Below are 26,038 nucleotides of genomic sequence, written 5' to 3'. Positions count from 1 at the left end.
AACCTAGCTTGTAACAGAACCTCCTAAGTCTCTGGTTCAAGCATTCCACCTGGCATAGAACCAGAGCGTCTCATTAAGTTCTGGGAACAATGCTGCAGGCTGTAACTTCTGTCAAAACTTCGTGGACAAGGCTGATTTTTAATACCTTTTCTGTCAGTCGTCGGAGTGATCCAGGTATTACTGCGGATCCCAGACGAAAGGCATTTTTTTTTTTCCAAATTGCGCTACAACACCACCAATCCCTTTTGCACTTGCTTCTCCCTGACAGTGGGCAGGACACTGCTAGCTGCCCAGCAGGCGAAGATTGTCTCACTGGCTCAATCAGTTATGAATGTAATGATGTGGAACAAGTGATTTTACATTCGCATTATACATTCTGATGTTAATATGGTTACGTGCTACCGTTTTTAGCGGTAGACAACATTTCACTACACAACTGGATGTGCGCTATTCTGAAACTTGTTTTTGTTGTCGTCTTCAGTCCGAGGACTTTTACAATGCAGATCTCCACGCTAGTCTATCCTGTGTGATCATATCTGAATAACCACTACAACCTATATTCACTTCAACGTGCTTCTTGTTCATCATTTCTCCGTTAATTAAGGCTAGCTCTGCGGAGTGACTATTCCCCACGAAGGGATGGGGTTGGGTATGAGTTCCGGTCCGGAGCATACTTGTTTGTTATTCTAGGAAATGTCGACTGGAAAATTATACGACTAAAATGTTACAATATTAGCCTATTTTTGCATTTATTTCGCAGTCATTGCGTTTTTATAAAGAATTATCTTTGTGTAATACACACTTTCACTATCTTATTTTGTAGTGAATATAGTGTCTTCCAATATTGCTTTGTAGGTCTTTCTGGTTAATCGCTGATAATTGTTTTCGTCTTGTTCGGAGCTTTTTTCGTGGACGTTGACCCTAGCAATAACATAAGCAAGAAACTGTATTTGCATAAGTATATTCCCATAACTGAACGAAAGTTCGTTTCACGAGTTCGCACGAATTCCATGTATAACAAGAAGTTTATTTCAATAATATGAATGTATTGATTGATTGCTACTTTGAGTCTAGTGCCAGTTCTTCCTCACAGATGTAGCAACTGTCGTCTGTCATTGTCAGCGAGTTGTTGTTTACCCCCGTTGTAAGTCAGTTCGCTTGTGTTAAATAAGGAGACGCCGGAAGCTTTTTATTGTTGAATTTGTACATATATTTGAGGAGCTTGTGGAGGGAAGGTGTGTTTGGATACTGTGAGCGATTGCGTTGAAAGATCTATTGTTTCTGGTATAACCTTACGGGTGTAAACAATTTTAGGTACAGCGACCCCAGGCACTGAATTCCTACAGATAGCATGAATCGTCCGACGATTGCAGAGCAAGAAGATCTTGTTAAAGAATCCCTTTTTAAGTTCCTGAGGAAGCACATACCAAGTGCTCAGTTAAGGTATTCATAATGCAATAATGTTAAATAGCGTTAGCGATTTTGCTGCGGAAAAATTATTTATCGCTGCTGGATAAGCGGTCTGAGAAAGACATAAAAACAAGGAGGAAGTTTTCATCTCATATATTCGTTTCGTAGCTTGAATCGAAAAACTTATCCTACCATTATTATTGTTGTAAGCTGTGTGGATTCATATTTTCATTTGTTACTAGGCTTAATTTTCCATAAAAATTACATAGATTCCAGTCTTTCGAATGATGCAGACTCTCTTTTTTATGATTAACATTGGTAACTAAGTATGAGTGCTAATCTGTTTTCGGTCAGTAGTCGCGTTTGATGTTTCAGTGTACTAGGTAAGGTAAGGTAAGAGAGGCTGTAGTTAGTGTAGTGCCGAAATATAGGCGCACCAAATAGCCCATTTTGTTATACACATTTAATTTTGTTATCACAAAAGAGTTAGAACGTTTTGAGAAAAGTAGTGTTTGAGAAGAAATTTGTTAAGGTACAAAGGAGTGTTTAGGCCTACTCAGAATGATCATAAATATCACATTAAAGGAGCAGAAAGAGCATATCAGCTGTGTATCACAATGTAACTGCAGGAAGGTGGTGAAATCTAGTACAAGGATCTATATTGATCTATATTGACTGACTATGCCGTAATCTGCCTCAAGATAGATGGTATGAGTACTATCTGACTCCATTTCTCTGTTTTATTTATTGTGTTGAGTATTGTATATAAAAGAGAAGTTGAAGTAGTTAGCATCAGCATAACTCCAAAATCATTAGTAGGAAATACAGCAGTGAATTCAGTGAACCAAATCTATTGGAATCAGGTTTTCTACCATACCTTCCTGTAGTGCAAATTTGTTGCATTTTGTAAGCCACTCAGTTTTTTTTCCTGATCTGTTGCCAACAGCATGCTACTATAACCCTATGCAATGCTCTTTGTTCTTGCATTTAAACACAATCATAGAACAGGGTGTAGTTTTCAGTAGTAAATGAGAAACCCTTATTGGATATAGCTTGTTTTCTAGAATATAGCCTACCTCAAAAGTTCTTTTTCAAGGTAGTCAGTATCATACTCTCTGATTTTTTTTAGAAGTTTACAAAAAAAAGGGTGTCGTCTAGTAATAGAAATTTTTATCTCGTGAGGGTATCATTTGAGCATGCGATTGCAAGGGTGATTGAAAAGGCCCATTGTAGGTCCCATTCCATGTATGGAGATTATCACATACACAGAGAACTGAATCATGTACCATCTGAGCCACTGTGAAACACATTATATTTTAATGACAGGAAATACCTGTTGCAGGAACCGGAACCAGATTCTGATGCAGCTCTTACAATTTGCGTGCTGAATGATTCATTCAGTGAAGTCAATGCCATAACAACAGTAATAATCACCCTAAAATACATTTGTAACGAAAGTAATTAGCCTTCATATTTTTTGTTGTTTGAAACTTACACCTGAAGGTATAAGTTGTTGTTACCAGTGTAGTCTTTATATTTGTTTGCTAGAATTAAAACAAGAATTCATTTATTACGCATTATTTTCATTTTTGGACCTCATCTGGCAGTATTCTGTTTTGGCAATGTGTCTTCCTGTATTTCATATATTACCTTTCACTGTAAAGGAATTTCCTCAGAACCACATTTAATATCATCCGTGTAGCAGCATTACTAGTGCTTGATCAGTGAAATATCTTCTCATCTAAGGCATATAAATGGATTAGATTTTGCACAAAATATTTTGTTAAAGACTGTGATACGCTTTCTGAAGTAATGGGGCATTGTCTGGGAAGAGAATTTTTTTTTCCCCCAGTCATGTACATTCTTTTGCTGCCTGAAATTTCTGTTAAGTGTTTTGAGTGTAGCGTACTAATAGAAAGTCTGTCGGTCTCATGAAGGTGATGCACTATGTTGACATTATCTATAGTCCTCATCTCCAGTATCATTTCCGTAGTGAACAGAAAATGATCCATTGTAAGCAAAGCTATGTATATCCAATTGTGCTGTTCCTTTAGAAGATAATTTACTGTATAGGAGGTAAGATAAATTTTACGTGCAAAACAATCCTTTATAAAGTACTTGTTAATAATGAGTTTGTTTTTTTTACCGCAGTTCTATTGATGAGATTGTTTTGAGATATGTAGTAAGCATACTTGAAGACCTCGGCACAGAAGCAAGTGTGGAAGAAGCTTTTGATGTTGAAGGTTTTTGTGAGATGATGGCAGCGTATTTCCCCGAATTTTCCACAATACATCACACAGATGTCTGTCAGTGGATGTTCGAGTTGGAGGCAACATTAAGCCAAAAGAAGAGAAAGGGTAATTGACACCGATTTATGCATGTATTAGATGTAGGGTATGCTCCCCTTATGAATTTTGAAAAAGTGTATGAAATTGTGTGATATATATAGCATCAAGTATGTGCATATTTTGATGTACTGTTGTTAATTGTTATAACCTCCAATTTTGTTTTGTCAGAAAGAGTTGGTTGTTTTATACTAAAAGATTTTGTTTGTTTTGGACACCCCCTGGATAAGGATAAGGAGGTGAACTTGGAAATGGCCCAGCCAACCATTTGTAGATCTATTATATTTAGTGTTTGATAGATATATTATGACAATGCACATTGGGAAGGAAATAAACAGAAATACTAGATACATTCACACCAGCTCCCATGCTTGTTAGATTGATGTGGTAGCTGCCACCATCAGTTGCAAGCTCAGTGCATCTTAGCCAATGTGAGACTGGAAAAGATATTTGTTATTTGAAGTAGTAGGGGTCACATTTGTTCAATCATCTAAGAATGAGTGATAGCCTCTTCTCCTTTTGTAATTTTATGAAGAAAGTAGTCACCTGTGAGGAGGTATATTCAGTATTTCTTGACTTCTGAAAAGCATTTGACCAAGTATCACAATACTTATTAAGGAAAGTGTGGATCATGTGAGGTATCAAAAGAAATTTGTGACTAGGTGGAGGATGTACTGGTAGGGAGGATGCAGCATGTTATTTTGGATGGAGAGTTATCAACAGATGTAGACATAAATTCAAGCATTACCCTGGGAAATGTTTTGGGATCCTTGGCACTCATATTGCATGGTAGTGACCTGGTAGCAACTCCAATCATTTGCAGATGATACTTTTGTCTCTGACAAAGCACTGTTCTGAGAAAAGCTGCATAGTAATGCAGTCAGATCTTTGTAGGATTTCAAAGTGATGCAAAAACTGGCAACCTACTTCAGATGCTCATAAATGTAAAATCGTGCATTTTATATAATACAAAAATATAGTATCTAGTGACTACAATATCATTGAGTCCCAACTGGTATCAGTCAGCTCATACAAATACCAGGTTGTAACACTTTGTGGGTGTACTGAAGGGAATGATCATATAAGCTCATACACAGGTAAACTAGTGTGGGATATACTACAATCTCCTACTTATTCCTTAGGACCCACAAAGGCAAAATTGGAGTAGTTAAAGGTTTTTAAACAGTCGTTCTGTCAAGGCTCTATGTTGTGGTCTTCATTCCAAACACTTATTTGATGCAGCTCTCCATGCTAATCTGTCCTGTACAAGCTTCTACAACCTGCATCCACTTGAACTTGCTTACTGTATTCAAGCCTTAGTCTCCCTCTACAATTTTTACTGATGTGCAGTTTTGCTCAGAGCCAGAAACCTGTTCCATAGTGGAACAACAAAATAATTATAAAAAACACTGGTATGGGCTCGAGCAACATAAACAACATGTATCAAGAATACATTTATCACTCTCAAGGCTCAGCTGCCCTGTCTAAAGGAGGAGTGTTGGGAAAATTTGTAATCACTATTTGGATTCATTTCCTCCTCTCAAGTAACATACACAGTATTTATAGGCACCAATTATCCTCTAGTATCCTGAGCATCTATCAGTACGGTGCCATATAATCTGACCCCATTATATTTGCTGAGTAACTAGCAACACACTTTGACCAAGCCCCAAAATCTGACAATTACCATCCTGCCTTCCATATCCAGAGAAGATGAGAGGAGATTATCTGTCCTTGATTCTCAACTCTGAGCACCTCAAAGCCTTGGCACTGTGCCTCAAGAATGAACCAGGCCCTGATTGCATATATAAGTAGATGTTTTGTCATTTACTCTTAGAATACAAATGTTGTATTCTTGCAGTTCTTAACCACTTTTGGCAAGAGGATGAGTACCCTTCCCTCCTCTACCCCCCCCTTCCCCCACTCTCCTCTCCCTGATGCCTGCACAATGAAATAACAGCATTGTTTTCCCTATTTTAAAACTGGGAAAGAACCATCAAGTGGACAGCTATCACCTCAATTCTCTTACAAGCACTTTTTGCAAATGGTTCAAGTGGCTCAAATGAATGGTGAGCTGATCTGGACTTCAAAGATGGACTGATGTCCAAATTATGTTATGGATTTCTGACAAGGCAGGTCTACTTGTGTCTTAGGAATCTGGTATCATAATGGCCAACACCTGGTAGCCATTTTTTCTACCTGTGAAGAGCCTGTGATACACATAGTGGCATCATTCTTGCTGTTCTACACTGATAGGTCTTTCAAGATTCTCTCCCAGTTTTTATTCAAAAATTGTATCTCAGTTGTCTGTCTGAGTTAAAAAAGATGCTTCTGACAGTCTTAAATCCTCTGCTCCATTTAGAGTGTAACCATTTTCCAAACAAGAGGCTGTGAGGTCTGCAGTCTAACAGTGTCCGTACTGTATGTTGATGATTTGCATCTACCACACTTCTTGAAACTTCAGTATTACAGGGCACCATAAGAAAAGCCTCATCTATGCCAACCATCCGTGCACTCAAAATACTTCTAAAATACGCGCCATAGTTAGTTTACCCAAATCTAGATCATAACGAGTTTCTTAATGGATTAGAGACGTACTGCTTTCTAGGACAAGGTTTTGATGCTGAGCTAACTCGGTTACCTCATATACACCAACTTAAATAGAAGTACCAGGTAAAACTTCATACTCAATGTGACTTCTTCATCCTTCTAAGACTTCCTACATCGACTGCAGAAACCTGGCTTATAGATCAGCAGCCTCTCTAGTGCTACACCTTTTAGACCATAAAAAGCAATGACGGACCATCTACACTCCTGGAAATGGAAAAAAGAACACATTGACACCGGTGTGTCAGACCCACCATACTTGCTCCGGACACTGCGAGAGGGCTGTACAAGCAATGATCACACGCACGGCACAGCGGACACACCAGGAACCGCGATGTTGGCCGTCGAATGGCGCTAGCTGCGCAGCATTTGTGCACCGCTGCCGTCAGTGTCAGCCAGTTTGCCGTGGCATACGGAGCTCCATCGCAGTCTTTAACACTGGTAGCATGCCGCGACAGCGTGGACGTGAACCGTATGTGCAGTTGACGGACTTTGAGCGTGGGCGTATAGTGGGCATGCGAGAGGCCGGGTGGACGTACCACCGAATTGCTCAACACGTGGGGCGTGAGGTCTCCACAGTACATCGATGTTGTCGCCAGTGGTCGGCGGAAGGTGCACGTGCCCGTCGACCTGGGACCGGACCGCAGCGACGCACGGATGCACGCCAAGACCGTAGGATCCTACGCAGTGCCGTAGGGGACCACACCGCCACTTCCCAACAAATTAGGGACACTGTTGCTTCTGGTGTATCGGCGAGGACCATTCGCAACCGTCTCCATGAAGCTGGGCTACGGTCCTGCACACCGTTAGGCCGTCTTCCGCTCACGCCCCAACATCGTGCAGCCCGCCTCCAGTGGTGTCGCGACAGGCGTGAATGGAGGGACGAATGGAGACGTGTCGTCTTCAGCGATGAGAGTCGCTTCTGCCTTGGTGCCAATGATGGTCGTATGCGTGTTTGGCGCCGTGCAGGTGAGCGCCACAATCAGGACTGCATACGACCGAGGCACACAGGGCCAACACCCGGCATCATGGTGTGGGGAGCGATCTCCTACACTGGCCGTACACCACTGGTGATCGTCGAGGGGACACTGAATAGTGCACGGTACATCCAAACCGTCATCGAACCCATCGTTCTACCATTCCTAGACCGGCAAGGGAACTTGCTGTTCCAACAGGACAATGCACGTCCGCATGTATCCCGTGCCACCCAACGTGCTCTAGAAGGTGTAAGTCAACTACCCTGGCCAGCAAGATCTCCGGATCTGTCCCCCATTGAGCATGTTTGGGACTGGATGAAGCGTCGTCTCACGCGGTCTGCACGTCCAGCACGAACGCTGGTCCAACTGAGGCGCCAGGTGGAAATGGCATGGCAAGCCGTTCCACAGGACTACATCCAGCATCTCTACGATCATCTCCATGGGAGAATAGCAGCCTGCATTGCTGCGAAAGGTGGATATACACTGTACTAGTGCCGACATTGTGCATGCTCTGTTGCCTGTGTCTATGTGCCTGTGGTTCTGTCAGTGTGATCATGTGATGTATCTGACCCCAGGAATGTGTCAATAAAGTTTCCCCTTCCTGGGACAATGAATTCACGGTGTTCTTATTTCAATTTCCAGGAGTGTATGTGGAATTTCTTGTGTGTTAAAAGGCAAATTTTTTTTTTGTCAGACATTGGACATCATCATATATGATGGGTTCATCACTTCAAACTAGAAACAAAACAAAACTGCAATCCATGGAGTGGCACCACACCATCTTTCCTCTAAAGAAAATGTTGAAAGACACCCTCAGCCAGTAGCGTTATGGTGATGGTCTTCTCAGTCTCTGAAGGGATTATTCTGTTTAATGTCCTCCCTCTTGATGCAATGATCAACTCTCAAGTGAATTGTTCTGCTTTCCACAACAATGAAGAAATGAATTCAGCATGTTCCTCACAAAAATACAAATGAACTTCTCCTTCTTCATGACAACACATTATCTCACACAAGTCTGTGCACCGAAGAGGAGCTCACAAAACTTCATTGGACTGTTCTTCCTCATCTACTCTACAGCCCAATTTCAATGCTCCAGCTTCCATCTGTGTGGCCCAATGAAGGGTGCTTTCTGCAGGAAGCATTATGGGGATGTTAGTGATGCAGTAAGATGTTGGCTCCAATGTCAGTCTGTAGAGTGGTGTTGAGGCCCTCCCAGTAAGGCTGTCGCGTGGAATGGAGATTATGTTGAAAAATAGGTTTTTGTAACCAAAAGAGTGGGGAATAATATGATGTATTGGAATCCTGATTAAAACCAACCTGCTTCCAGAAAAAAAGTGTTGGATTACTTATTGAACGCACTTTGGAAATCTATTTACAACGTTTTTCTGTGACTGTTCTTATTGATACAGAGTTAAGTCAACTGTAATCTTGATTCCATATGGCAGTGGTTTGGTTTAGATCACTTGGTGGCTATTTTAAATCATGGTACTCTCTCTTCTTTTATTTTGAAATATTTTTTTTGCGGAAACCATTTCTCTCTCTCATAGGCTACTCATGTTTCTACGTACATTGGTATACATTTGAATCTTATAGGCTGTATTTCATTTGAATTTAATTGAAATTTGGTTGTTGGATATTGTGCAGTACTCACTGGAAGCATTTTACTTAACGTTACATGCAATTTTGTAAAGGAGTATGACATCGCTTTAACTAATGTGATATCTATTGTTGACATCAGTTACAATAACTTTCCTTATTAATGTTTGTTTACCAGAAACACTACAATAAACTCTTGATATCAGGTCTACAATTTCAGATATCACAACTGAACGAATATATTTGATAGCTGAAGAGATTCTTTGTTGTTTCCTGTGATGTCCTCTTCATTGTCATGGTGCTATTTCCTAGACAGCACACTCCAGTTCATCAGGCTGGAATGCAGCAGCATGAAATAACTGCTAAACCAGCAAGTACCACAATGTATAGTAAAACTGCCATCACCAGTCCACCTCCAAGATGCAGTGCGTATGTCCATACCAGCGTACAGCCACAAACAATAACAAAAACTTCCAAACAGTGTATGATCCAACATTGCTTAACTAATAAAACTCTTAAACTGTTGCGATCATCATTCATCGGTTAGGTACTACACGTTGTGGAAAACATTCTTCCGAAAGTGGTATGTTGCATTATATCTGCATGATTTTTTTCTGTCTGGATTTTCTCCCTGAGCTGAAAAGCCCCAGGTAATGCACTGGGAACTTGACTTTCACCCTCTTCCATCTGCTGTACTTCTAATGGAGTAGTGCATTGTCCAGGGCATACATGGTTCTCACCATTGTGTTTAAATTGAAAAATGTTTTACGAACTTATCAAATGGTTGTATGTGTAACTAAAACAAAAGTAATGGCAATGGAGGAGAAACATAGGTAAATTCATTTAAACATCTCAAGACAGAAATATCAATATACAAAACTAATCCAGACATGGTTCAGAATATACAGAGATATAATGCTATAAATGGTTATACAAGCAAATATCTTGGTACAACTATAGAGGAAAAGATAACACTAAGAATGTGGTGAATAAATTGTCATTTATGATAGTGGCAAACTGGATCGTAAGATAAGGAGATGAACAAAGAATTGAAGCAGCTGAGATGAGGTTTGTGACATCACTTCTTGGACCAACACTAAGAGAAAGAGTGCAGAGTGAACATATAAGACAGCTAGATGTAAAAACAAGAGTGACAGAAGAGATTATATACTGCCAAGTAAAAATGTGACCTGACATCAAAAGGATGACACTTGAATTACATTTCAAACAAACTGGGAAATGGGCCAACAACCAATCTTTGGAATAGAAGAAAAAAATTTATTTTATGCATTGTGTAATTCATTATTGTAGTAAACAACAGATTGACAGGACAGATATGGGTGAGTGTTGTATGTCATGAAGCACTTTGAGTATTTTCTTGCTAGGTTTGGCTTTGAGCTTATGAGTATGATTTGGTAGGTTTTTGGATGGCTCACTCCACATTGTCCAGTAAACTTCAGCAAAGTTATGAAAGTGACTGCACAGCACATTTATAGGAAAAAAGTAAATTAGAATGAAATAAGTTTAAAATTTCATAAAACTGTTTACGTATTTAATTGGGACATTACATTGTAAGAGTAAAAAATAGCACCACTTGTGTGTAAGTGTGTAATATTTAGTGACATTTTTGCCCACAGATGAGTGCAACAACAGTGATTCCTTTAAAAAGGATATACCTGTGCTAGTGACTCTTTTGTCCACAGATGAGTGCAACAGCGGCGATTCCTTTGCAAAGGATATACCTGTGCTAACTCTGCAGACACTTGTACCTACTCGTAACCATGGTGACAGTGAGAGTAGTGGTGGTGGCAGTGGTGACACCACAAAACGTGTACACCAGCTCTCTGAAAACAGCGATGGAAGCTCAGACAGCAGTGGGGACTATTATTTGGGACAGGAGGTAATCTACATATTATCCTTCCATGTAATTCATGTGACTGTGGGGGGTTGAGTTCCTGTCAGGTATGCAGCTGGATCATGCAGTTATCTCAATACAGTATTTCCACATTCCATGTGGCAGCCATCTTGAGGTGAGAAGACTATAGGCCTATGCTAATCTCATCGGAACTGATCCATACTGTAGATGACAGCCCTTTTATACGCCACAGAAGGTTAACAGTGCATGTGCCAGAAATCGTGTCTCCTGCCCTGTAGCACTAGCGAAGTTACATTGCCACCAGTGTGAAAGCTGGCAGAAAAGATGAATCTCTATCGAGTATGACTGTCGGTATATTCTGCCGGCATAAGCAATATCAGATAGAACAGTGTTCCAAATCTAACTTAATGGGTAACTCTTGTCTATATTTATAATGTTGTCCACCAGTATAATTTCAATGTATTCTTTTCAGACACATTCTATAAAGTGAGACACAGGAAATCATTTGTGTTTTTTCTGTTGAGAATGGCATGGCTAATGGTCGGTATCTATGGGCCTGTTCGGGAGGAGTTTACTTTTAGTTTTTTATAACATTGTGTGTCTATTGAGGCGAATAGTTTGTCCATAGATGTTTTTACCAAAATGGCAAGGGAGTTTTCTCAACTAGGTGTATAATATACACTTTAGGTATTATATCTTCTAAAAATCCATCCTACATTTGAAAATATGTGCTCCACCATATGGTAGGAAAGCCACTGATCTACATGCGTCATTGACTGTTTCCAACAAAGGTCCAAACTTGAAGGCAAAATGAGTCTGTTTGTCTGTGTAGCCTTTCTGCTCGAACATGAGCTTAAGGCATTCCAGCTCTTGTTTCAAGCTTTGTGCATCTGAGAAAGTGTAAGCACTCTTTGCCATTGTCTGCAGGAGCTCTGTGCATTGGTACAGTGAATAACTCCTCAGTGTGTTTAAATACCAATCTGCATGTGTAGGCTTATGCTAAATACTGTGTTCAAAAGTCCAGTTGTCCTTCCTGTAGACAAATACATTTAGTAATGGAAGTTTTCCACCCCTTTTTACCTCCATTTTGAACTTTATGCTGGAATGAAGACAATTAATATGATTCTATTTTGTGTGGCCACATCGTAAGCATATTGTTGTTTTTGGTCTGAATCAGTTCTGGTGAGAATAGCATACAGCACTTGCACCTGAAGATGATGGCCAGATCAATTTTGGGAGTATTGTGTTCCGATGACTGCACGATCTGACTGCAGACCCAACAAGAATATTTTTGTTTGTGTGTAAAAGCCAGCCTTTAATTAGGAAGATTAACAATGTAAAAAAGACAAGATTACTACTTGCCATAGAGAAGACATGTTAAGTTGCAGACATTCACAATTAAAAGACACTACATAAAGCTTTTGCCCACATCCTTCCATCAGTACAAAACAAACACACACACACACACACACACACACAAAAAACCATTCGAGCACACTATCAAGCGCACCTCATGCACACATGACCACCAACTCCAGCATCTTGGGCCAAAATGCCCCCCATGGGGCCCACAGCTATTTCCTGGGTACATGTGTGACATGCATGGGTCCCTGAGCTATTTCAGCCTTTATTCTTTTCCAGGCTGCTTTATCTTCCCGTTCCTGTTTTTCTTTATTCCTTTCACTTTGTTTGATTCTGCTCCTCTTTTTGGCTTTTAGTTTTTGGTCCTCCTCATGGATTTGACCTCCACCTCTAAATTTGAAATCTCTGGTATGAGCCAGATGGGGAACAGCTCCCTCCCTAGCATCTTTGGCATGGATTCCTCTCCCCTACTTCTCCTCTCTCCCTCTTCCTTTTCTTCCTTCCCCTCCTTCCCCACCACAGCCTTTTTGTCTCCTCCCTAGGTTACCAACTCCGTAGCAAGTCCAGGTAGTGGGGCTATTATGTACCCATCTGGCTGCACCCCCTGACACCATGGGGATTGCACTGCTGGTACCTGCACTGTGAACACCTCAAGCCTATGAGTGGTTGCCCATCTTATCGGGGCATCGAAACTACTGGCAATGACTGTCCTGCCAGGTGGCCGTTGCTATGGCTGGGTGGTACAGCAAGGTGAGTCCCTGTTTGGAGTGGGTGGTACCAGGGCAGACATTTGGCACATGAAATGGTTAAACACTCTGATTGCTCTTCCCCAGCCACAAGGCTTTTGCCACCACCAGAGCCTTTTTCTTTGTGGAACACATTGAGGACAAGTTTGATGAAGTTGAGTCCGTAAGCAAGATGAGATCTGGCTCCCTTCTTATGAGGACAACTTCCACCAGCCATTCGGCCTCCCTCTGTGCCTGCGGCTATTTAGGAGAGGCCACAGTGAATATCACTCCTCAGAAGTCTCTCAATGTGACACAGTTGTAATTTTCCATAGGAATCTTCTCCTCCAGACTGATGACGAACCTGGGGCTAATCTGGAACAACATGGCGTTCATTTTGTCCGGCATTTCCAGAGAGGCCCCAAGGGCCATCATGTAGACACTGGCACTTTCATCCTGGCATTTGAGAGGATAACCTGCCTGAGAAGGTCAATGTAATGGTATTTATAATCCGTTCATCATAAGAATAAATCTGATGTAAACATTGCACTATGTATTCTTCCGCATTTGCTGGAACCTCTTTAGATTTCTGTTTCATGTGCGACTGTTGAGTACGACATAAGGGTACATTTTGTGCTGTGCGTTATGCGCCCATTGACTTAGCGTTAATATGGGGCAACAGCTTTACCGGTGCATTTACCTTGGACAGCCCTGGCCAGTCAGCTGGTACAGCTAACCTGCAGTGATGTGTCCAGCTGCAGTTCATGCATAAAAAGAGGTGAGCAGAGGAGCAATACAGCTTTGAATGTCGTTTAATTTTCATGCAGAATGAAGTAATACACTGCAAATTCCCACAATATGCTCCTTAGATGACTAGACAAAAACTGCAACATGCTATCGTTTTTAGCTAACGTACTATTGTAATTAAAAACAAGAATGATGTAAATTCCTGACTTAACCACAGGATAATTTTTCTGCATAAGCTGTGAGTAACATAAGAGAGTTGTAGGATTTCGCTGTATAGTTAAATATTGAAGCCACTGTAGGTATTACTTAGTCAGTTGCCTGTTAATCTCTTAGCTCCTTCCTTATCCAAATTCGGGAAATACATTGCAGTTCTGGAAGTGGCACCTGCTATGTTGATAACGAGCCTATCAACACCAGAATCCACGAAGCCGACCAGGCGCAGTATTTTCTCTTCGTCTTTTATGACGAGCCATTCTATATCCCACTAGCGTTCGGCAGTGACATGTGAAAAAGTTGCGTGCTTTAGTTCCAGTACATCTGACAGTTCAACAGCCTTATTACTTCTCGGGCCAAATCCCACAGCTTGGCTCCAGATCAGCTCTGTTGGGTAGCAAATGTAAAAATTCCTCATTTGTGTGATAGTGTGCTCAATGCTGTGAAAATGGTTGCTTGTCACGTTTCTATGATACATATTTACCTCTGTGGCATAAATGATGGACATAGTCCAAATAAAGAGGATTTGGTTTTCCATTTGTGCCTTGAAAAATTAAATTGTTGTTTTTTCTTAATTTAAACAACTTTTGTGAACAGTCTTTCATAAAACATTGATAATTAAGAATTTGTATTTGAAATGGAAACAAAGGAATTTCACGTCCAATGTGTAATTAGAAACAAAAAGACGTGCATTATTCATAAAAAAATGATGAGTTTTATACTTATGAGATGTAGGTATTTCAAATTGAATGAGAAGAAAAAAATGATAATGGGGAGATTTTAGCCAACGCACGAATAACCACATTTGGTTCGCATTCCATTACGCTACTGACTGTGCTACGCGTTCAGTGTGGGTTTGTTTATCCGCTGCATTATATAGAACCCTGGGAAAACTACAAAGCCAATTATCTCTGTAAATTTATAAAAAACATTCGGAACAGCTTATTTCTTGGCACTTTTTAACCGTGTTCCACGACCGTGTTTCGCTACGCGACGATCAGAGAACAACACTGCAGAGGCTGTGACTGTACATGATTTTTGAAATAAAAACTATGTGGCTAAAGTGTGAATAAGAAAAATGTTGATGGCTGTTAATACATTTGAATATCTTAAAGTTTCATGTAGTGTAACTTAGTGGGGTGGAGATGGTGGAGGGTTGGTGAAGGTACTTGTTGGTGCCTATGATATGGGAGGCTAGATTATGGGAAATTGGTTGGAGATATTGATCAGTGAGGACCAAAATTCTTTGAATGGGGGCACAATAACTATCCATAATAGGTCATCCAGGATTGTTGTGTTTTGTAGATTTTGGGGCATGTAGAAGGTGGGAGTGCGGGGTGTCGTAGGGGTGTGGAGGGAAATGGACTCAGGGGAAATATACTGGGAAGGGCCTAATGCTTTAAGCATGGATTGGAGGTTGTTTTGTACTTCGGGTATGGGGTCACTCTGGCAAGGTTTATAGGTGGAGGAGTCGGATAACAGGCAGAGGCCTTCTGTCTGGTAGACCATAATTAGCCTCACGAGTAAAGACATAGACAATGCCATGCTGTCAGTTTTGGAGAAAAGTGTAAATTTTACTCCTATACTGTGGAGTCTTCCCAGCCAAGAATTTATTTTCTCAGTGGAGCATGTACTATCCAGCTTTCCTGAGGACCAAGCAGAAGATATCGGGCAAAAGGTTTCCCTTCTGTTACATCAGGCTCCGGGCTCATCAAGTAATATCTCCACTGCCAGAATGGCAACAATCCGGTTCATTAGAGAAGATCCAGTTTCATTTATCATACCAGCAGACAAAGGCAACACAATGGTTCTTCTTTCACAGGATGATTATGTGGGCGAAATGGATTATTTACTTAACAGCATGACATATTGAAGTTGCAGAATGGTCCTACTGAATGAATAAAGTGGAAGATGCTTTCACTTCTGAAGAAGAGTTAGTTATAATATGATGTGCTGAAAAACCTTTGTCCTTTTACTGCCAGACTCACTGCCCACAAGAACAACGATAGGACTTCGGGATATACTGTTTATCGAAAGTTGATGCACGTGGATTAGTATCTACATTTTAGCTGTCATTCTCTATACCAATGCACAGGGGTCTTGCAAACATTGGCAAAGTGCTTGCCACAAGACCTGGAACACCTTAAGCTCATATTCAAGATGAATGGCTACACAGACAAACAGAACTGTTGAACCTTCGAGCTTGGACCTTCAGCAGAACCAGTAGAAGATATACCTGCATCTACATCCATTCTCAGCAAACCACAGTGAAGTGCATGGCAGAGGGTATGTCCCATTGTACCAGTTATTAGGGTTTCTTCCTGTTCCATTCATGTATGGAACGCAGGAAGAATCATTGTTTGAATGCCTGTGTGCATCTGTAATTATGCTAATTTTGTCATCACAATCCCTATGTGAGCGATACATATGGGGTTGTGCATGTAGCTCAGTGTTTTTCGTACCACGTGCTGCAGAGTATCTTAAAAGGTAGGACAGCTTTTGAAAAGATATGATATCTAAAGTGTATTTTGCCTGCAAGCCAAGATAGAGAACTCCTTGTCTCAGTAAAAGGTGAGCTAAGATTGAGGAAGCCTATCATTTATTGACTCCCTGCCATTGTGGTAAAACATGTACATGGTGAAACTGTTCGCACCAGTAGACACAGAATTTTAACTGATAAATCACAAATGGTCTCCCCTGCCTCTCGCTTTTGCATTTGTGCTACATCAGGTCAATTTTCTCGAGATTGGTGACAGATTGAGACTGCCACCCAAGTCTAAAGATTCAATATGTTACCTAAATTTCATATGCTGCAACATATTATGTAATATGCACCAAATGTAAAATCGTAGTGCCCTTCATTTTTTATTGCAAACTTTATTCAAATTTTGTGCAGTGTCTTACTTCCACGTAAATATCATAACAACTATGGCCATTAACAAAATGATGGGTATGCCATCATGAACTTGATGTATAAAGCTATAAGTAAAGCAAAAATGATTTTTTACTGAATAGTTTCTGTAAAATTAATTGAGAAAGATTGCAGGGTGTGCGCCTCGATTCTGTCATAACCGACTGCCCAAAAGACTTCAGACATTGTCAGCCTGCCCTTCTGAACAAACGAATGAACTCACCCAGCACTTTGGATGAAAATTGGCCACTGCACATTGGCCACTGCACATTGGCCACTGCACATTGGCCACTGCACATTGGCCACTGCACATTGGCCACTGCACATTGGCCACTGCACATTGGCCACTGCACATTGGCCACTGCACATTGGCCACTGCACATTGGCCACTGCACATTGGCCACTGCACATTGGCCACTGCACATTGGCCACTGCACATTGGCCACAGTATCCTGCGAGGACTGTACTTGCTAACGTATTTGCATAAGGACAGCAAGTTTACTTTTATAAATTTCTTATTAATCTCTGGAACTTGCTACAATCGTGTTGTAAGGAGCAAGTGGTAGTAGAAAATGTTGTGCTTGAAACTCGGAGCTGTGGCTGTTGTTGTTATCTTATAGTTTTTATTAAAGAAAAACCTTGACAAAAATAAAAAGTTAAGAAATGGATGCAGAAGTATGCGTATATAAGTTTTCAGGAAATAATTTATTAATTTCTTGTCAGCAGTTTATGGATTTTTCATATTTTGGCAGATGTTGTCTCAAAATCTGCTGCAATACTTTCTAGTGTGTTGTGCTTTATAACAGCATTCTTGAAAGCTACATCTTTGGTGGCCCACAGGAAAAGAAAGAACTCCACTTTCTGAATTAACAACTGTGCTCTTTTCCTCCCACAAGCGTTTCTCACCATTTGACACTGAAATTTTCAGGGGAAAAAAATATTTGCTTCAGTCTACAGTCGCAATTTGTTTATTCTGCCCACTGTCTACTAGTTTTGGTACACAGTACCATCCTCAGATTTTCCTGTGATCAAAATAGCCCAATACACAATTAAAGTAATATGAGAAACACTTACAGAATGTTTTCTCTCTGTGGTAGGAAAACTATGGTTTAGAGTGCAACCTTAAAATATATTAGTAATCACTTACCTCTTGCACACATTCTTTGCTCTTGCTTCCAAAATAGGTGTGTCAGATACCAAAAGTAAAGGTCAGTGAGTCTTTAAACAGATAAATAGATGCAAACTGTGGCCAGCTGTGATAAGTGTGTCCTCTCCCCCCCCCCCCCCCCCCCCCCAAAATCTTAAAAAATCACTCTAAAAATATTTAAAGAATGAAAATAGCATAAAATATAAAATTTATGAAATTGCATAATAAAACAAAGAATTAAACAATCCCTACTGTAATAAAACATGAAAAGCAAAATAGCAAATGTAGATAGGCATGTTTACTTTCACATTTTGTGTACAGTTTGTTGTTATAAAAAATTGATGTCACTATGAATTATTTAATCAAGCAAGTGTCATAATAATAGCATTATACATGAAAACTGGAAATTTTTATTTGGAAGATATCCAGCAACCAGAGGAAATAGTGGTGTAGTGTCCCTAAGTATTAGCCAGCAACTATCTGTTGACAATCTTTGGCCACAATTTCCCTTTCATGTTTGTCCCAACTGTGTTGATATGTAGCTTGGGCTCTCGGCAGCAGTGCACCGTGCTTGCTGTGTCACAGTTAATCAACCATCCACAGCCATGGTAACAACTCTCATATGTACTGTGCATTTATGAGAATTTGGATTGAAGGGCTTCAGTATTAGGGGATGGCAAAATGCTTATTCATTCATCCATGTCATGCTGCAGATGTTATCCTGTTGAGACACTTTAACCCAATACACAAGAACATCACTTATTGTGTCTAGGTGGGGCCGGGTGTAATCCAGATTACCAAAAATCTAGATAATCCGAACATATTCTACTAAACATGAAAACTCTAATATGTGCTACAATATTCAAACCTTTCCTTTTGGCACTAAAAAGAAACACTCTTTTGGCACTTGAACTGTACAGACACTGTATTCTACTCATGTTTATTTTCATAAGTAGCCTGTAAGTTTATTTTTAAGCAGAAATCTGAAATTTCTTTTTGGTTCTTCTTCCAGCACAACACAGTTGATGTCCCTACAATATCTCCTGGAGCGATATTTCTCAGCAATTCTCCTTTGCCTGTTCTGTTGAGTGCTTCCAACTTGTTGACCATCGAAACATCCACTTTCTTTTGACTTGAAACCATTTCACTCACACATGCTCAAAACACCGAAAGAAAAGAACAATACTGATCTGTCTTCTTAACTCTGTAAGGAATAGTGGCTGGAAGCATAGGACTGACTACCTCTATCCTACGTGCAGTGCCAACATAACAACTGTACATATACAGGAGTGTGATTGGGGGAGGGAGGGGGGGGGGGGGGGGAGGTGAACAGGAAGTTCAAAGTAAAAGGCATAGGAGAAGGAGAAGCTGATAAAACTATGCAAATAATGTCAAAAATTTGAAACTGAGGAGGGGTGGGGAGATTGTTATCAAGATCAGTAAGTTATGGATAAAAATTGTATCTAGTACTCAACCTAATGAATTGCTTATCTCTAAGCTCTCTTTGGTTATTGAGTGACTTACCCACTCCTCTTTGCATGTGCCTGTAGACCTCCACATCTTTTTTAACCCTTTCAGACCTCTGGTTATAATTGTTTACATCCAATTTTACTGTCTTAGTTGCAACAGAAGTATTTTTTTCCCCATGGAAACCTGAGGTACACATTGTGAATTTTCAACTTTTCCACCACGTGCAAGTACTGCCAACTGTTGGGCAACACTGTGAAAATGTCACAGTCAATGTAGCAATGTGCAGCAGCTCATGACCACCAGAATAAAAGGACGTGGTTTGTTCGCTATATTCCACTTGTAATCTTACCCTCCCACACATCACCATTAAAATTCTCATTCCTTGCACAAATTTTGAAAGCTCCGAGAGGCGTAAGATATACAAAAGAATAACTTTTTACTTATCTTTATTATCTCGTTATTGTTGTCAATGGCTCAGTCTTGTGTAGGGGTCCATTCTTGCAGCTGAAATTTCGTTGTTGTGGTTTTTTTTTTAGGTTCTTGTTGACTAAATAACTGATGAAGATTTGCCTGTATTGTTCTTGACTTTTATCCTTTTTCACATCTTACAACATCACACCATTTTTACATTTTCCACATTAAAAAAAAGAAAAAAACTACATATTGACATTGTTGGCGACAAACTTAGGAAACATCTACTTCCGTCAGATGCTTGCCCACCACTCCTTACCTTCTGCAGTATTCACAGTACTCAGAGAGTTTATAAAAGCAAAAGAGTTTACAAACTTTCTCGACAGTAGAATTATTTTATAAATAAATCCAGAAATAAATTTAGTCATTAGATTGTACAATTAATGATAAGAATTTTAAGTATACCGGAAATTTTATAATTTCAAATATTTTTAAATATAATGGAAGGAAACATTCCACGTGGGAAAAATTATATATAAAACAAAGATGAGGTGACTTACCGAACAAAAGCGCTGGCAGGTCGATAGACACACAAACAAACACAAACATACACACAAAATTCAAGCTTTCGCAACAAACTGTTGCCTCATCAGGAAAGAGGGAAGGAGAGGGGAAGACGAAAGGAAGTGGGTTTTAAGGGAGAGAGTAAGGAGTCATTCCAATCCCGGGAGCGGAAAGACTTACCTTAGGGGGAAAAAAGGACAGGTATACACTCGCACACACGCACATATCCATCCACACATACAGACACAAGCAGACATATTTAAAAGTCTTTAAATATGTCTGCTTGTGTCTGTATGTGTGGATGGATATGTGCGTGTGTGCGAGTGTATACCTGTCCTTTTTTTCCCCTAAGGTAAGTCTTTCCGCTCCCGGGATTGGAATGACTCCTTACCCTCTCCCTTAAAACCCACTTCCTTTCGTCTTCCCCTCTCCTTCCCTCTTTCCTGATGAGGCAACAGTTTGTTGCGAAAGCTTGAATTTTGTGTGTATGTTTGTGTTTGTTTGTGTGTCTATCGACCTGCCAGTGCTTTTGTTCGGTAAGTCACCTCATCTTTGTTTTTATATACAAATATTTTTAAAAGAAGAGTAATTTTAACTGTCGGTAAATATCGATTGTCACACATTAATTTCTATTTTTTATACATTTTAGCCTGAAATGTAATAGATTGTATACAAAATCATATGAATTCTTTTAATTAAATAGCTGAGATAATTTTAACCTATGCAAGAATTGATAGTATACATGGTATCAGGGTGGTTCATTTTACACTTTATAATTGAATATCACAATTATTGAATGATCATTTTCATGTTTACTACTAAAGACAGTATTTTGTAATTACTTATTTTATCTGTTAAATGAAGCCAAATGTACAAAGTATATCTTGAAAATGGGTACATATTTTTGTATAAATCTTCCCTCTAAACTCATTTTAAAAAAAGGATATCACTGTTTTGGTCCCTTTTTTGTACTGCTCGCAATATAAATACTTCATTCAGTATATAGATGAAACTTTCATAAGACATCACAAAATAAATTTCTTCATGTAAGAATAATAAGAATGTGAACTCAATTATTGCTTTTTTATCTTCAAAATGATGTCAGTGTGGGTTATTAAATGACACAGATTACATCATAGTGCCTTGTATTTAAAAACTATATTGTGGGCATAATGTAACTAATTATAACAGTGATATTCAGTGATTCGTAGATATTCATGTATTTACTAATAACACTGCATTAGATTTTGTATAGCCTTGGGCTGTTGCAGTAGATGGCTGTTGACCTGGCGAAGACTTGATGCGTACCAAATGAAGGAAAACTGTCAGCACATACTCGATCTTTGCAACAAGGAAAACATAAAATAACCATTTTGTAATTTAACATTAGATACTTACTACTGCAGAAATAATTAAAATTTATATATAATACTTTACCGGTATATGGAATACTTTTCAAATGTCAAGGGAGCGAAAAAATGTGCAGTGGTTTTGTGCAGACTTGTCACTACGCTGGTGTTGTGCAATTTTACCCTGTGAAGAAAATTAATATGATATCAATAAGATGAGCTTTCGCTAGGGAGGATGCTCGGAGTATCGTGCTGACTTGCAGCTGAAGACTTAAGTTCAAGCAATGCTTGTGCGGTGACAACCAGGATTACTACTTATGCACCAACAAGATTGCACTGAAATATTGTGGCAGCAAGTTGGACCTCATACAGTTCACCTGAAATTTCATGTAACAGTCTGTCTCCTGAGAAAGTTCTAAATTTCACAAAAACACTCCTGTTGGTTTTGGTGTAGTGATGATACTTTTGTCTTATTGTCACATGGAGGAAAAAACTCAGAATTTCTTAATTTTGTGAATGATATTAATTCTAATATAAAGTTCATATGCAAAAAGGGAAACAATCCAAATTTCGTTTTTAGCTGCACAGGTACATAGTATTACCTGATGGGACTTTAGAGCACACAGTTTGCATAAAGCCCATTCACATGGATGGATACCTTTCCTAACATCCCAGTTACCATCACACGTGTAAAAGAGTAGTGATTAAATTTTAGGTAGGCCAGACGAAAAGAATTTGTGGGCCACAGTACTTGAAGGAAGAACTTTATCACGTAATAATTACTTTCACAAGAATCGGTGAAGCTGGCAAAAACTAAATAGGGAAAATATCTGAAACTTCCACTGAAGAAGTTAGAGGAAGTTTTTTCCTGTTCATAAAAAAGCTACAAATTGTATCAGTAAAGTGCTAAGAGGAACACAGTATTGACACAGCGTTTAAACCAGCAAGAAAGGTATGGTAACATTTGAATGCTGCTAAGTAGCTGCACTCACCAGCTGCTGCACCAGGAGTATAAAAAGTTCCTTGCACATGCAGTCAAATGTACATAGAAACTACGGAAAGAAGTAATAACGTCTGGCTTAAAGAACACAAGAGTAATTTCTATCTGGGCAACATGGGTGAATCAGCAGTAGATCATCATATTCTGGGACCAAGGAACCACCAAATTTGTTTCTCTGATATAATTTTATCGAGATCCAGGCATTACAGAGAGGTCATAGAAATTCAAAAGCATAAAAACAACTTTAACAGAAAAGAAGGCCTGAAACTAGACAAGTTGTGTGCCTTAGTGCAAAACAAAGCAGACAGCAGCATCTCTCCCCTACTACAAGCTCTGTAACACACATTGGTGTGACTCCACACTCTTAGGCAGTGGTCTGATGATATCACGACCCAACCGTTGTGTAGATACATATAAACATCTGAGCTGGTTTGTGTTTGAAACTAATATCTGACTCTTTATAGCTTCTAATGATATCTGCAACATTAGAAGGCAATACATTGTGATAGAAACACACCTTGTACTATGATGTGATGCCCATATAAGAAAAATCCTCAGGGATACAAATACTGGCAATAGAAAGATCAGATAAATGTGTCTAATGTTCCTAGTTCTGAATGATTGTTTGTCGTTCTAGTGATTAATTACACTCATTGTGAAATCAAATTGGTGAATTGTGGTACTGGAATTGTGAACACCATGGTAATTGTTTTGGAAATGAAGTAATTCTTTTAAACTTGTGACATAGCAAACTGAATGTCATTATACAGTGGAACTCCATTAGAGTAACAAAGTTGATACAGTTTCATTCTTTTTGCTGTGTCAGATGAATTTTTTAAGTGAGTGGATGGTGTGTTGCTTCTTCGATTTTGTTTTATGAAGCCCAGTTTCTGTATGCATGTGCAGGTATATACAGGGCCAATTACAAGAGCAGAAATTGTACCCAGGAACATGTGCAGGATGTCTTAATGAGTATAAAATGACTCAAACATGTAGTCCTACTTCTATCAGTAATGTACGTTTAGTTTGAAACCGGTCTTATACCTAAAATAAAATTAAAAATTGCGGCAAAATTGTTTAAGATTGTGTTGTTTAATACGATTGATGTTCATGCCTCAGTGTGTTGGAATTGTAAGTTTTTCTTCCTTTATTGCAGGAGCCACAGTACGACGCAGCTCAAGTGCAGCTCCTACAGGAGATGTTCCCCAGTGCGTGCACTATCGAGGTGCGTCACTGCTTGGCCATTGCCGAGGGTGATGTCGGCCGTGCTGCTCAGTTGGTACTGCACCGCCAGGAGGCGGGCCAGAGCCTCACCAGCCACTCTCCGGCTATGACTGTAAGTTGCTTCTGGAGACTGACCTAGGAATAGTCTAGCTTCAGTTTTGATAGCAGCTGTGGTGTACTATTTCTTTAGGTGAATATTGGGTGAAACTGTTGTTCGTACTAGCCACCAGCTATTTTCAAGTTGTTCCCGATTTACATGGCCCCTGTAGATATCAGTTGACCCAGTTAATACTTTGATTAAAATAATTTTGTGGTTGACATTTCAGCAGGTGAAGCAGAAGCAACCAGTGGCCACCTGATTACAGTTCTTCCTAGAGCACTGAGTGCTAGTTGTGTTGCTTGTTTTCCAGGTACATGCAGAGCTTTGTCAAGTGTGGCTGGCTGCACAGGGCAGAGGGGAGAGAGCGCAGTATTGGGAGAGCTGTGATCTGTTGCACCTCTCTAAAAATATTTTCACGTAAATAAAGAAAAGCTAGATCAGTTTCCGGAGACAGTTTCGCCTTTTTCAAACATTTCCTTTCTGCATAAAAATTTGAAAATTAAAGTGCGCGTCATATATCTTGGCGGCCGAGTTTAGGTTCGTTCTGCGCATCTGACGTCACAAAACACAGTCAGCCAATGAACAGAGAACGACGTTGCCAGATCTCGACAGCAGTGCAGAGCACGGATGAGTGTCTTCAGTTTCAGAAACGTTCAGTCATAAATAAAGTAATAGAACAAAAGCAATGTCTTGATAGCAGACTTTCTTTTACAGAAAGTTTGGAAAAAGCATTCTTCATACCAATTGCTTCATATTCTATTAATTAATTAAACCAAACAAGCAATAAGACTCCTAATTCAGGCGATAGCAAGGAAAGGTGTTTGTTTCAATCTCACGAACTGCTTTTTCGCAATAAAGAACAGCGGTAATTGTTTATTTCCTATTGTACATCGACGAAGTGTGAGTAATTCATAGTCATACCAACAGTGTTTATAAGTAGTTGCGTGAGGTGTTAGACTCCGTATGGAGTTACACTGTTCGATGAGATGAGGTAGCGGAACGGTTAAGGTGTTGGGCTGCCAAGTGAAAGGTTATGGAGTTCAAACCTTGTGCGGTGCTTAATATTTTCTTTATTTAAAAACAATATTGGAGTGCCTTACTTCACGAATTTTATTCATTTGAATGAAATTTCTAGTGCTTTGTCTCTTCATTAACTTTTTCGCTGCTGCAGACACGTGCTCCCCGCATTCTGCGCTGTGCGCGATTTTGTCATCACTGCACTTCTCGCCTGTGCAGGCACATGGTGTTCCCACTGCTTTGACACACTTATCATTCGATTTCACAAAAACTATTTGGCCAAAAAATTTGATTTTTACACGTCTTCTTGCCTGATACCTTCCCCCCATAAATGACTTAATTTTGTTTTGTTGTGCAGCATTAAATGTAGTAAACCATTGCACGGAATTTTGAAGAGTTTGCAGAGGTAAAAGTCCATAGCATATACTTTCCGTATGGTCGATTTTAGTTGCCACAATGTTGAGAATGAAATGTGGACAAGATACCTAAATTTCATATAATATTTACTGTATAACAATATCTCATTTAATTTAAGTACCACATAGGTGTCGTATGTAATATTGAGAAATATTCCGTCTTTCGCGACTGTAATAACAGTTTTATATACACACGGCGCATTTGGCTTTATTTTAAAGCACTTCCATCGGTGAAAGGTATGGCACATACGCAATGGTATTCATGTTCTATTTCTTGTTTTTGTTCCACAGTCGCAGTTTTACCAGTGGTATTGAAATATATCCCTCTTCTGCAACTGTAATAAGCGACTTATTTAGACCAGACGCGTTTCTCTCTTTTGAAGCATCATAAGAGGACTGTATTTTGTGTCCTCCATTGCCAAGTCACCTTTCGTAGTTTTGTGCTGCGGTAGCACAATATTCAACGTTTATGTTGGCTCATCAGTGTTTTAGCAAATAAATGCTGTTTGTGTGTGCCATACACAAAATTATATTTGACATAGCTCTGAGCACTTCACTGACAGACGGTATA

General features: G+C 39.6%; 1 protein-coding gene across 1 annotated transcript in view; it reads left to right on the top strand.

The window, feature by feature from the left end:
• The first annotated feature begins 1,117 nt into the window (after positions 1–1,117).
• Positions 1,118–26,038, top strand: part of LOC124544765 (CUE domain-containing protein 2) — an 87,737-nt gene continuing 62,816 nt past the window's right edge. The window contains exons 1-5 of the mRNA XM_047123441.1: positions 1,118–1,235; positions 1,315–1,443; positions 3,562–3,767; positions 10,639–10,835; positions 23,867–24,046. Coding sequence (XP_046979397.1) covers positions 1,352–1,443; positions 3,562–3,767; positions 10,639–10,835; positions 23,867–24,046 — 675 coding nt within the window. The 5' untranslated portion in view covers positions 1,118–1,235; positions 1,315–1,351. The remainder of the gene's footprint in view (positions 1,236–1,314; positions 1,444–3,561; positions 3,768–10,638; positions 10,836–23,866; positions 24,047–26,038) is intronic.

Source organism: Schistocerca americana, chromosome 8 (genome assembly GCF_021461395.2).
Source record: "Schistocerca americana isolate TAMUIC-IGC-003095 chromosome 8, iqSchAmer2.1, whole genome shotgun sequence".
Lineage (NCBI taxonomy): Eukaryota > Metazoa > Arthropoda > Insecta > Orthoptera > Acrididae > Schistocerca > Schistocerca americana.
This window is presented reverse-complemented; position numbering and strand designations above follow the sequence as displayed.